Source organism: Cicer arietinum, chromosome 5, assembly GCF_000331145.2.
Source record: "Cicer arietinum cultivar CDC Frontier isolate Library 1 chromosome 5, Cicar.CDCFrontier_v2.0, whole genome shotgun sequence".
Taxonomy (NCBI): domain Eukaryota; kingdom Viridiplantae; phylum Streptophyta; class Magnoliopsida; order Fabales; family Fabaceae; genus Cicer; species Cicer arietinum.
The window spans coordinates 39428434-39442352 of NC_021164.2; the positions used below are offsets into that span (position 1 = coordinate 39428434).

The 13919-nt window shown below is 33.6% G+C and overlaps 2 protein-coding genes across 2 annotated transcripts; both read right to left on the minus strand.

The window, feature by feature from the left end:
• Window positions 1-5040: 5040 nt before the first annotated feature.
• Window positions 5041-6462, minus strand: LOC113786744 (uncharacterized). Its single transcript, XM_073369245.1, has 5 exons — window positions 6277-6462; window positions 6110-6202; window positions 5935-6036; window positions 5441-5734; window positions 5041-5298 (listed from the first exon to the last, which is right to left on the minus strand). The coding sequence occupies exons 1-5, from the start codon at window positions 6277-6279 to the stop codon at window positions 5287-5289; spliced, it is 504 nt and encodes a 167-aa protein (XP_073225346.1). The 5' UTR covers window positions 6280-6462; the 3' UTR covers window positions 5041-5286.
• A 1699-nt stretch (window positions 6463-8161) lies between these two features.
• Window positions 8162-11503, minus strand: LOC140920449 (uncharacterized). The gene is made up of 5 exons (XM_073368720.1): window positions 10675-11503; window positions 9368-10196; window positions 8967-9284; window positions 8819-8888; window positions 8162-8698 (listed from the first exon to the last, which is right to left on the minus strand). Exons 1-5 carry the CDS (start codon window positions 11501-11503, stop codon window positions 8162-8164), a joined length of 2583 nt encoding a protein of 860 aa, XP_073224821.1.
• Between the last annotated feature and the right edge of the window lie 2416 nt (window positions 11504-13919).

Below are 13919 nucleotides of genomic sequence, written 5' to 3' on the forward strand. Positions count from 1 at the left end.
GTTTTAACCAATCTTGTGCATCCAATAAATTCATTTGTGTCATTGGATTAACATTTAGATCATTTTCGTTCTCCCTCGGCTTATTCTAGTCCAATTAGTGTTTCTAACCAATCTTGTGCATCCAATAGCTTTGTTTGTGTTATTCGATTAACATTTAGGTCATTTACGTCCTCCCTAAGCTTATTCTAGTCCAATTTGGGTTTTTAACCAATCTTGTGCGTCCAATAAATTCATTTGTGTCATTTGATTAACATTTAGGTCATTTTCGTTCTCCCTCAGCTTATTCTAGTCCAATTAGTGTTTCTAACCAACCTTGTGCCTCCAATAGGTGTGTTTGTGTCATTTGATTAACATTTAGGTCATTTTCGTCCTCCCTAAACTTATTCCAGTCAAATTTGGATTTTAAACCAATCTTGTGCATCCAATAGGTGTGTTTGAGTCATTTAATTAACATTAAGGTTATTTTCGTTCTCCCAAAGCATTTTCTAGTCCAATTTAGGGTTTTAAACAATCTTGTGCATCCAATAAATTCATTTGTGTCATTGGATTAACATTTAGATCATTTTCATCCTCCCAAGGATTATTCTAGTCCAATTAGAGTTTTTAACCAATTTTGTCCATTCAATACGTGTGTTTGTGTCATTGGAATAACATTTAGATCATTTTCGTCCTCCTTAAGCTTTTTGTAGTCCAATCAGGGTTTTTAACCAATGTTGTGCATCCAATAGGCGTGTTTGTGTCATTGGATTAAGATGGAGGTCATTTTCTTCCTCCCAAAGCTTATACTAGTCCAATTAAGGTTTTTAACCAATCTTGTGCATCCAACAGGTGTGTTTGTTTCATTGGATTAACATTTAGCTCATTTTCGTGCTTCCTAGGCTTGTTCTAGTCCATATAGGGTTTTTAACCAATCTTGTGCATCCAATATGTTCATTTGTGTCATAGGATTAAAATTTAAGTCAGTTTCGTCCTCCCATGGCTTATTCTAGTCCAATTAGGGTTTTTAACTAATCTTGTGCATCCAACATGTGTGTTTGTGTCATTGGATTAACATTTAGGTCATTTTCGTCCTCCCTAGGCTTATTCTAGTCCAATTAGGGTTTTTAACAAATCTTGTGCATCCAAGAGATTTGTTTTTGTAATTGGATTAACATATAGGTCATTTTCATCCTCCCTAGGCTTATTCAACTCAAATTAGGGTTTTTAACCGATCTTGGGCATCCAATATGTGTGTTTGTGTCATTGGATTAACATTTAGCACATTTTCATCCTCCCTAGGCTTATTCTAGTCAAATTTGGGTTTTTAACCAATTTTGTGCATGCAATAGGTGTACTTGTGTCATTGGATTAAGTGTAGGTCATTTTCGTCCTCCATAGGCTTATTCTAGTCCAATTAGTGTTTTTAACCAATCGTGTGATCCAATAGGTGTGTTGGTGTCATTGGATTAACATTTAGATCATTTTCGTCCTCCTTAGGCTTATTCTAGTCCAATTAAGGGTTTTAACGAATCTTGTGCATCCAATAGATGTGTTTGTGTCAATGGATTAACATTTTGGTCATTTTATCCTCATAAAGCTTATTCTAGTCCAATTACAGTTTTTCACCAATCTTGTGCATCCAATAGGTGTGTTTGTGTCGTTGGATTAGCATTTAGGTCATTCTCCTTCTCCCTAGGCTTGTTCTAGTAAAATTAGGGTTTTTAACCAATCTTGTGCATCCAATAGGTGTGTTTGTGTCATTGGATTAACATTTAGATCATTTTCGTCCTCCGAAGTCTTATTCTAGTCCAATTAGGTTTTTTATCCAATTTTGTGCATCCAATACGTGTGTTTGTGTCATTGGAATAACATTTAGATCATTTTCGTCATCCCTAGGCATATTGTATTCCAATTAGGGTTTTTAGTCAATATTGTGCATCCAATAAATTCATTTATGTCATTGGATTAACATTTAGGTCATTTTTCGTCCTCCCAAGGTTTATTCTACTCCGATTAAGGTTTTTAACCAATCTTGTGCATCCAATAGGTGTGTTTGTGTCATTTGATTAACATTTAGGACATTTTCGTCCTCCCTAGGCTTATTCTAGTCCAATAAGAGTTTTTAATAAATCTTGGGCATCCAATAGGTGAGTTTTTGTCATTGGATTAACATTTAGGTCATTTTCGTCTTCACAAGGCTTATTCAAGTGCAGTTAAAGTTTTTAACCAATCTTGTGCATCAAGTCTGATTGTTCGTGTCATTGGATTACGATTTAGGTCATTTTCGTCATTCATAGGCTTATTCTAGTCCAGTTATTGTTTTTTGCAAATCTTGTGCATCCAATAGATTTGTTTGTGGCATTGGATTAACATTTAGGTCATTTTCGTCCTCCCTAGGCTTATTCTAGTCAAATTTAGGTTTTTAACGAATCTGGGGCATCCAATAGGTGTGTTTGTGTCATTGGATTAACATTTAGGTCATTTTCGTCCTCCCTAAACTTATTCTAGTCAAATTTGAGTTTTAAACCAATCTTGTGCATCCAATCGGTGTGATGGTGTCATTTAATTAACATTTAGGTTATTTTCGTCCAATTGGGGGTTTTAACCAATCTTGTGCATCCAATAAATTCATTTGCGTCATTGGATTAATATTTAGATCATTTTCATCCTCCCAAGGCTTATTCTAGTCCAATTTGGGTTTTTATCCAATTTTGTCCATCCAATACGCGTGTTTGTTTCATTGGAATAACATTGAGATCATTTTCGTCCTCCCTAGGCTTATTGTAGTCCAATGAGGGTTTTTAACTAATATTGTGCATCCAATAAATTCTATTATGTCATTGGATTAACATTTAGGTCCTTTACGTCCTCCCAAGGCTTATTCTAGTCAAATTTGGGTTTTTAACCAATGTTGTGCATCCATTAGGCGTGTTTGTATCATTGGATTAACATGGAGGTCATTTTCGTCCTCCCTAGGCTTATTCTAGTCCAATTAGGGTTTTTAACCTGTCTTGTGTATCCAATAGGTGTGTTTGTGTCATTGGATTAACATTTAGGTCATTTTTGTCCTCCATAGGCATATTCTAATCCAATTTTTGTTTCTAACCAATCTTGTGCATCCAATAGGTGTGTTTGTGTCATTGGATTAACATTTAGGTCATTTTCGTCCTCCCTAGGCTTATTCTAGTCCCATTAGGGGTATTACCAAATCTTGTGCGTCCAATAGTTGTGATTGTGTCATTGGATTAACATTTAGGTCATTTTCGTCCTCACAAGGCTTATTCTAGTGCAATTAAGGTTTTTAACCAATCTTGTGCATCAAATAAGTTTGTTCGTGTAATTGGATTAACATTTAAGTCATTTTCGTCATTCATAGGCTTATTCTAGTCCAATTAGGGGGTTTTATCCATTTTTGTCCATCCAATACATGTGTTGGTGACATTCAATTAACATTTAAGTCATTTTCGTCCTCCCTAGGCTTATTATAGTCCAATAAGGGTTTTTAACCAATATTGTGCATCCAGTAAATTAATTTATGTCATTGAATTAAGATTTTGGTCATTTTCATCCTCCCAAGGCTTATTCTAGTCCAATTAGGGTTTTTAACCAATCTAGTGCATCCAATAGGTGTGTATGTGTCTTTGGATTAACATTTAGGTCATTTTCGTCTTCCCTAGGCTTATTCTAGTACAATTAGTGTTTCTAAACAATCTTGTGCATCCCATAGGTCTGTTTGTGTCATTGGATTAAGATTTAGGTCATTTTCGTCCTCCCAAGGCTTATTCTACTCAAATTGGGGTTTTAAACCAATCTTGTGCATCTAATAGGTTTGTTTGTGTCATTGGATTAACATTTAGGTCATTTTCGTCCTCCCTAGGCTTATTCTAGTCCAATTAGGGTTTTTAACCAATCTTGTGCATCCAATAAATTCATTTCTGTCGTTGGATTAACATTTAGATCATTTTTATCCTCCCAAGGCTTATTCCAGTCCATTTAGGGTTTTTAACCAATGTTGTGCATCCAATAGGTTTGTTTGTGGCATTGGATTAACATTTAGGTCATTTTCGTCCTCCCTTGGCTTATTCTAGTCCAATAAGGGGTTTTAACAAATCTTGTGCATCCAATAGATAACTTTGTGTCAATGGATTAACATTTACGTTATTTTCGTCCTCACAAGACTTATTCTAGTCCAACTAAAGTTTTTAACCAATCTTGTTCATGAAATATGTTTGTTCGTGTCATTGGATGAACATTTAGGTCATTTTCGTCCTTTATAGGCTTATTCTAGTCCATATACGGTTTTTATCCAATTTTGTCTATCCAATACGTTTGTTTGTGACATTGGATTAACATTTAAGTCATTTTCGTTCTCCCTAGGCTTATTGTAGTCCAATTTGGGTTTTTAACCAATATTGGGCATCCAATAAATTCATTTCTGTCATTGGATTAACATTTAGGTCTTTTTCGTCCTCAATTAGGGTTTTTAACCATTCTTGTGCATCCAATAGGTGTGTTTGTGTAATTGGATTAACATTTAGGTCATTTTCGTCCTCCCTAGGCTTTTTCTAGTCCAATTAGTGGTTTTAACAATTCTTGTGTATCCAATAGACGTGTTTTTGTTAGTGGATTAACATTTAGGTCTTCCCTTGCACTACAAGAAAAAAAACGTTTTGCGGCGGTTGTAACCGTTGCAATTTGATGTTTGCGATGGTTTTGCAACTGTCGCAGATTTGTGCGTCGCGAGGCCAGTTTGCGACGGTTCTCAAAACCGTCGTTCCAACCGTCGCCAATTTTTGCGACGGTTCACAACTGCCTCTAAATACATTTTGCGACAGTTAGAACCGTCGCTAAAACAAACTCAAATTTATTTATTTATGCACAATTACGACAGTTATCAACCGTCGCTATATTTACTTTGAGGCAGTTTGAACCATCGCAAACCTAATAATTTAAAATAAAAAAATATGATACAAGTTTTTTCTTATTTTTAATCAATTAAAATAAAAAATGTTCATAAATACCATCCACATAATTCAAATACATACTTAATAACTATTGTACCTAAATCCAATTTATATAATTTTTTCAAAAGAAATAACACCAATTCATACATTGAAGTTAACTAAAACAATAAATAAAGTAGTTTAAATATTCAAAACATTAAGTAGTGGAGTAGCTAACAATACAAAACAACTCCATCAAACTTAGAAGTTCATCCAAATATCTAATTAGTCCCGAATGAAGTTGTTCCACGATCATCAGATTGGTGGTTGGACTCAGATGAACGTCTACCATCTATTGGCGATTCTATGTCCATTGCTTGAAGAAAGAAAAAAGTATATATTAACCTCAATGAATATTGATAAATATTGTCAAAACTAATTAACAATTGATATTTTTAATCAAAGACAAACAATTCTCACAAGATTTTTAAATATGTTTGCTATGAAAATAATTTTACCTGTTTGTCTCTAGAATTTTGCATTTGCATTAAGAAAGCAATTTGCTCCTTCAACATATCAACTTCAGAATCCCTTTTCTTAAGCCTATCAATTTCAGCTTGCATTTTCTCCATCTTTTCATTAGCTTCAGAGGAAGACATCGATCTTACAGAGTGAGAAGTAGATGTAGTAATTTGTGACAGTGTTATTCCAAGTCCCATACAACGAACATATCCAGGATGTTCTTTTCCAAACACATTAACAAATGCTTCATTTGGAGAATGAGTCTTCGCAATTTCAGCTTGCAATTGTTCCTGCGCAAACAGATAAAGCAAACTAAATTCCTCTCTTTAACAGAAATATCTAACTTTGCAACTCACTATTACCAAACAAATAAGTAATTTTATAGTTTTGCAACTCACTATTACCAAAACTAACAGTTGCATCTTTGATTTATAAGGTGGTCAATAAAAAATAGTTACAATTACATAACACTTCTATTATTTACACTTACATATTTTTCCTTGGCTTCATCGTTGACAAATGACCCATCAGACTTTTTATGACAAATTGAATACATTTCACCCCTACTGTATTTTCGACCATCTCTCAGTTCCTACAAGTAAACACATGTAATAAGTACATGTTCAATTAAGTATGCAATCAATAGTAGATTGAAAAAATCCTACCAACTCATCCCTCTTCCTTGCAAGCATCTTAGAGCCTAATGTATGAAGGATCGTTAGCTTTTCTCTATTTGTAGCATTTTTATCAGCCTTCTCCTACAATGATAACAAATGACATAAAAAAACTAAACAATAGAAAACAAATGACAACGCAACAAAAGAATAGTTACCATTGTATCTGTCTTACGCCTGTATTGGACAAAAATAGTTCAATGGTCTTCATTAATAGAACGTGGATAATTTTGTAGATTTTCCTCCAAAGAAAGATCCCACTTATAAAATTTCTTAAACAACCTACATCGTGCATCTCGCCATTTCTTTCCAAGGCTCGTAAGGATATACTTTTTGTTGTCTCCATCATCAACAACAAATTTTGACTAGAAAACTAAACAATAGAAAACAAATGACAACGCAAGAAAAGAATAGTTACCATTGTATCTGTCTTACGCCTGTATTGGACAAAAATTGTCCAATGGTCTTCATTAATAGAACGTGGATAATTTTGTAGATTTTCCTCCAAAGAAAGATCCCACTTATAAAATTTCTTAAACAACCTACATCGTGCATCTCGCCATTTCTTTCCAAGGTTTCAAAGGATATATTTTTTGTTGTCTTCATCATCGACAACAAATTTTGACTAGCATAATCATAAAATAAAATTAGTTTACAATCAAAACAATAAAGAATATTCAGTTGTTTATAATTGATACCTGTATTTTATCCTTAAAAATTTCATTTTTTCTTGTCGACGGGACTAGTTTCCAATTGTCGTACATTATAGGAAAATCCTTAAACTTCCTTGCAATTTCACCCAAAAAACCGCTTAACAAACCAGCAGCTGATCCTACCGGTTGCCCATTTGAATTCCATCTAGTTATTATTCTGCTAACATTAGGAGGAGCTTCAAGCACGTCTGATACCCTTAAGTGTGTCTTTGAAATATGTCCCGCCTCATCTAACACATAAGTCAATGAAATATGTCATATTGCAATCATGTAAAACAATTAAATTTTATAAATATAATTAGACATTAGATAACATACTAATGACTTCTACATCCCAAAACGTAGAATTCCTTTTTTGAGAAATTTTTGGCTCATCTTCTACGACATCTTCAGAGTGAGAGGATGTCTCATGGAAATGTGTTGTTTCTGTCTCTTGCACTGATCTTGGTGTTGTCACTTGAGAAGGTGTTGCTTCTGTTGCTTGCACAGTAGTTGGTGTTGTTGTCACCGGAGAAAGATGTGGTTCTATCGTTTGCACAGCTAGCGATGTTGTCGCTTGAGAAGGTGGTGCTTGAGAAGGTTGTGCTGCAGTTGGTGGTGTTGTTATCGGAGATGGTAGTGGTTCTATCACTTGGAACGTTGGTTGTAAACCATGTCTCCGCAAGTGTTTCATTTTGGTTACTTCAAGATCTCCTGGTAGTATAAGCCTCGGTCGACCCTTCGTGAAACGCTACAATCATTTATTATTAATGTAAATAAATAAAAATCAACATATAATACAAATAAGAAACATTTTGTAATTTTAGTATTTTTAGTTATTACTAACCGGTGAGGTTTCTGAAATGGCATAAGAAGATTTGTGAAGGGATTGAGAGAGATGAGTTAGATTGAGAGCCTCCATCCTTTTTTTATTCTCTTCCATTGTTTTGCGTCGAATATCCTCATATGATGATTCCATTTTGTTCACAAGATTGAGTCTCCAAACACACTTACACTGCAAACATTGATGACAACCAAGTTAGACTAATGCAAATAGCTAAACACAAAAATGAACACAATAACAAAAATGAGCACATCAAACACAATGCAACAGTAAAAGAAAGTAGTAAAAAAATAACATAGATTGAAGAGTACCATGTCATAAACAACAAACAAGAATTATTAACAATCATAAATTCATATCATGATTGTTGTCATCAAAATCATCATTAAAAGTTGAAGTTTCAGGATCATCATCTGTAGTCATTCTTGCCAATTGTATATGTGTGGTTTCATTAGAAAAAATGTGTTCCAAATTTTGAGATGGGTATGGTTCAATGGGTGCCATAATTTAATCATCTCCACCCATGTCATACAAGTCACGTGGCTTTAAATGAATAGGTATGCTCCATCCTTGTTCCTTTTCATCATCCACATAATAAACCATTTGAGCTTTTGACGCTTTAATGTATGGATCATCATCTTCATGCTCCCCAGTATGTATTAGTCTTGCAAAATTTATAGAGGTAAAACCCAACTTATCTGTCTTAATGCCTCTTGGAATTGTGGTATTCGCCCATTTGCATTTAAACATGGGCACTTTGAAGCCATCATAGGAAACCTCAATGATATCTATCAATCTTCCATAGTAAGGCACTCCTCCAAATCTCATTTGGGCATCACCATTGCTTGAGTAATTTCGTGTTCCGAACATGCCAAAAAATCCACTATTTTGAGTTTTTAATAAATTGTCTCGTGCCAATGTTCGAAATTTGAATCCATTGACATTAAATGCAGTGAACCTTCTAACTTTATCAGAAGGACCTTGAGCAAGACTAATGAGAAAATTTTCATCTGATCCACTAATGTTGTCGAGATTGTTGCAAATCTGAACACTATAAAATATACAATTAGTCACATTCTTATTAAAAATCAAAGCAACTCAATAACCAATTTTGTCATGAACACTAACACGATTGCGGAACCAATGAGGAAACTCTCTATGAACCTTCTTGTCTACCTCAGAAGTACTCCTTGCACCACTCCTCATTTGGCTTCGAATAATACTTCTATATTGCCTATTTGGTTATTTCAAATTAGATGTATACAGAAAAAAAATTATTGGTAAATAATACAAATATAATAAAATTACTTACCTTTGATAGTAGTCAACTATGATGCAGTTTGTTAAAATGTGTCTATGAGCGTGTAACTTTTCAATTGGTGTAACGGTGTAGTATGAAGAACCACCAACCGATTTTCCAACTCTAGGAAATAATTCAGCTACACGTGAGTCAGTTTGTATCTCATTAATAGGCTCATCATCTACACGACCAAGTTGATTCCATCTAGTCTCAATGTTTTCTATATACCTTGAACAAAATGTAAGAATCTCTTGTACAAGGTATCCTTCTGCAATAGACCCTTCTAGTCGTGCTTTATTACGTACATACGATTTAAGTATTCCTAAGTACCTATTATTGAACCACAATAATATTAGTTAGAACAAAATTGTCAACTACTAATTATTGAAGGAACAAGAACACGCATATTTTACCTTTCAACAGGATACATCCATCGATAATGAACAGGACCTCCAAGTTTAACTTCTTCAACAAGGTGAACAACCAAGTGAACCATAACAGTGAAGAATGAGGGAGGAAATATCATTTCCATGTGGCATAAAGTGAGGACAACCTGATTTTGCAATTTTTCCAAATCATCAACATTCAATACTTTACTGCATAATTGTCTAAAAAGTGAGCAAAACTCAATCATTATAGCTGAAACATCATCAGGTAATGTTGCTCGAATGGCTAACGGTAGAAGTTGTTCCATCAATATGTGACAATCATGACTCTTCAACATTCCATTCAACTTAAGATTTTCCATGTCAATGCATCTAGAAATGTTGCTTGAATAACCATCAGGCACAGTGATATTCTTTAAAGTTGTTAAAAATCTCTTCTTACCTTTAGTAGTAAGAGTAAAGACGGCTGGAGAAATTCTTCCATTTTCATTGGGCCAAAGGTCAGGTCTTATGCCCATAGCTTTAAGGTCTTTTCTTGCATTAAGATGATCTTTACTTTTTGTGCTATCATTTAGCAAAGTAAATATGATATTATCGCACACATTTTTCTCAATATGCATCATGTCAAGATTGTGGCGCAGAAGATTATCCTTCCAATATGGAAGTTCAAAGAATATGCTTTTCTTTTTCCATTGTTGATTGACACCTTGTGTAGGTCGTCCACCACGTATTCTTTTTCCCGACCTTTCTTTATCTGGCTTTCTACCAAATGTGACATCAATATTTTGAACACGATGGGCAAGCAAGTCCAGTGTAAGTGTTCCACCCAGAAAGTGTACCCAGCCCCGAAAAATCACTAATTGTCCACATCAAAGTTGCATGTAATGTGAACATCTCTTTTTTAAAAGAATCGTATGTATCGACCCCTGTTGTCCATAACTCCTTTAATTCTTTTACTAGAGGTTGTAAATAGACATCAATATCATTTCCTGGCATTTTTTTACCGGGAATTATCATTGACATTATAAAAGATGTATGTTTCATGCACACCCATGGAAGAGTGTTGTATGGAATGAGAATAACTGGCCAAATACTATAATTTGTACTCATCCTACCAAAAGGATTAAAACCATCACTAGCTAATGCAAGACGCACATTTCGTGGGTCTGATGCAAACCAAGTTTGTGTCAAGTCAAAATGTTTCCATTCTTCAAAATCTCTAGGATGCCTCAACATTCCATCATTCTTACTATCATTTGCATGTCATCTCATATCCTCGGCCGACTTTGAGGACAAAAATAATCTTTGTAACCGTTGTTTTAATGGAAAATAACGAAGAACTTTTGCAGGAACTTTCTTTCGATTATTGCCATCACCAGACACTCCTACTGCACCAACTTTTGCTTTTGATTTCCATGTCGAAGTGTTACAAATTTTGCAGGTCTCCCTTTCTTCATCTTCCTTATTACCCCAATAAAGCATACAATTATTCGGACAAACAGGGATTTTTTCATAATTTAAACCAAGCTTGGTGATTGTTTTCTTGGCTTCATAGAATGAATTTGGTATATTTGCAAATTCAAATGCATCTTTTAATAACTCTAAAACCATTGTCATGGCTTTATTAGTCATTCCACATAAACATTTGATGTGATACAACTTTACCAAAAAAGATAGTCTTGAATATTTAACACACCCTTCATACAAAGGTTTTTCTCCTTCTCTACTTAATTCATAGTACTCTTTGGCCTCTTCATACCTTTGTTGACTTGCATTTTTCTCCTTCTCTGCATTTGATTCAATGGGTACTTCATTTGCATGATCTTCGACTCCAAAAGCATCGTTAATCATGTTTTGCATTTGATCATCAACGACAACTGTGTCTTGAACTATATTAGAAATACTAATAGGTGAGATAGTACTAGTTTCTCCTATGGACTCTCCGTGATGTACCCAAATGGTGTATCCCTTTGGAAATGGTTTGCACTTTAAGTGATCATACATTACACTTCTACTCTGCGGTTTTTTGAAACCACAACGTTTACAAGGACATATTATTTCGCCATTTTCTAATTCATCTCGAAAGGCAAAATTAATAAATTCCTTTATCCCTTGATCATATTCATCCGATGTGTGTGGCTTCTTAATCCATGATTTATCCATTTCTATAAAGAAGATTAACATATGTTATTTTGACAGAGAAAGAACATAATTCAACTTAGAACAAAAAAAAAAGATTGACCTTAAACAGAATAGATTCACTAGGCATAAATGAACAAAACATAACAACCTCATACTCATAGAAAATAGTACTCGATAAACATTCAAAATATAGAACTAGACCAGGTATACAGGTATATAGTACTCGACAAACAAATCAAACTAGAAATTATTTTTAAAAGCAAACAAACCAATCATTAACATATGTTATTTACTTCAGTTTATCCATTAAATGCAAACAAATGTTAGAACTGAAAGTGCAGAATTTAGCAATCAAAGTGTAGAACATAGCACTCAAACATCTTTAGTACAAAAAAAGGAAGAAGTGTTACGCTATCAGCTTTTACATAATAAAATTATCTTACCTATGGTGTTATGTTGCGCGGTCGATAGAGAAGTGTTACGCTACACCGTCACCAAAGAGAGGCTGAAAGCAGCGCCATAACCGGAGATGGGCACAAAGAAGCACTGTCACTGGAAACTAATTCAATCAATAAACCAATCATCAACAAATCAATCTGAAAACTAGTTTTAAATGCAAACAAATCAACTTCTTTACTTCAAACAAACCAATCTGGAAACAAACCAATTGTAACTAGTTTTAAATGCAAACAAATCAATCTGTAAACTAGTTTCAAATGCAAACAAATCAATCTGGAAATTATTTTTAAAAACAAACAAACCAATCTCAAACAAACCAATCACTAATCTACTTATATTTTAAACCAATAAAAAAATATAGTTTAACCAAGAAAAAAATATTATCACGTGACTAAAACAAAAAGAATATCATGTAACAACTCATAACACTTAATGATGATCAACTAGTAACAGTTAATGATGATCAGCTAAAACTTATTTAGTTCAATTCCTTATCTTCATACATTCTTTGCATTGCTCTTAATAAATTATATCTCTTCTTCTCGCATCATGCTGTACTGCAACTTCATCAAAAAATTACCCACAAGACTTCTACATGTAGTTAGTTATGGCAAAATAAATTAGTTATTACTTCAATTCAAATTTGAGGCAAAATTCTTGCAAAACAAGTAATAGAACTGAGATAAAAATGAAAACAAAGAAAATAAAACAAAATACTTTACCAAAAGTAACCATGATTCAAAGTAATCATAATTCTAAGATTTTATTATAATTCATTTCAAAACCAAATGTAATTTCTAGTCCAAAGTTTAAAGACAGGAAAAATGATTACTCCAACCAATATAATGTGCAAAAAAAAGTGAAAAAGAATTGTGTAATGTTATTCAAAGATACAATTTGCCACAAATAAAACACTCACATTTTATTAAAAACAGAAACGTGAACCCCACTATATTTGGTATGGTATTTGTTTTTGTGTTTTATTTTATGTCAAATTTTGTGTTCTAATAATATTACTCATTTGTTGATTAGTTTTTGAATCTTTTAGCATGTATTGAATGGACATGAGCAGTTTAAAGTAATATTCTTGTTAACCAAACCTGTAAACACCCTATTACATAACCATTTAGCTAAATCAGATGAAAAGATGAAGAGAAAAACCATAACCAGTTTTATTTCACATTTCTAGTTTCTCCGATTATATCTCCAGGACACAGGTCCAACATAAATATCATTGACATTGCCACTACTTTACAAGTTTTACATTACTGGAGACCATCATTCAAACACATATTGTTGCCTTCAAAGTTTCAAAGGCAACAAACAATCTGGAAATTATTTTTAAAAGCAAACAAACCAATCTCAAACAAACCAATCATTAACATATATCAAACAATCAAACCAAGAGAACGTTATATCAAACAGACATCGCATACCTGGCCAAGCTTGATTTCTCCTCTATTTGGATTGTAAAGCACATGAATGTTGCAAACCACAACTTTACGAGAATCTGTCAAGCTGCAGAATGCTGCATTTATGTTATATTGAGTAAACAAAGATATCTCTTCAAAAAAATATGAATGATAATTTGAAAAATTAAAAGAAAGCCCATAAGGCTATCAACACCTCAGTCATTAAAAGAAAAGTTGCAAGCATAACACAAGCAAACAGTTGCAGTCGTAAAGCCCACATATTTGTGTATTGCATCTAAAACATTGACTACAAATTGGGTTGCATCTACACAGGCAATCAATAACTGAAAAGGAATATGCAACAGCTATCTCATGATTGGATTGAGAATTCCAAAATATGCAGGTAAAATTTCAGAGGCATTCAACAGTAATCCAATTTGCAATTTCTGGATTATGACCACAATTTACAAAATAAACAGCACATGTATTATAACAAAGTGATCAAATTTTTTAACAACAGATTGATCGTGTAAGGACAAAGAATTCATAACAGAACATGCAAACAA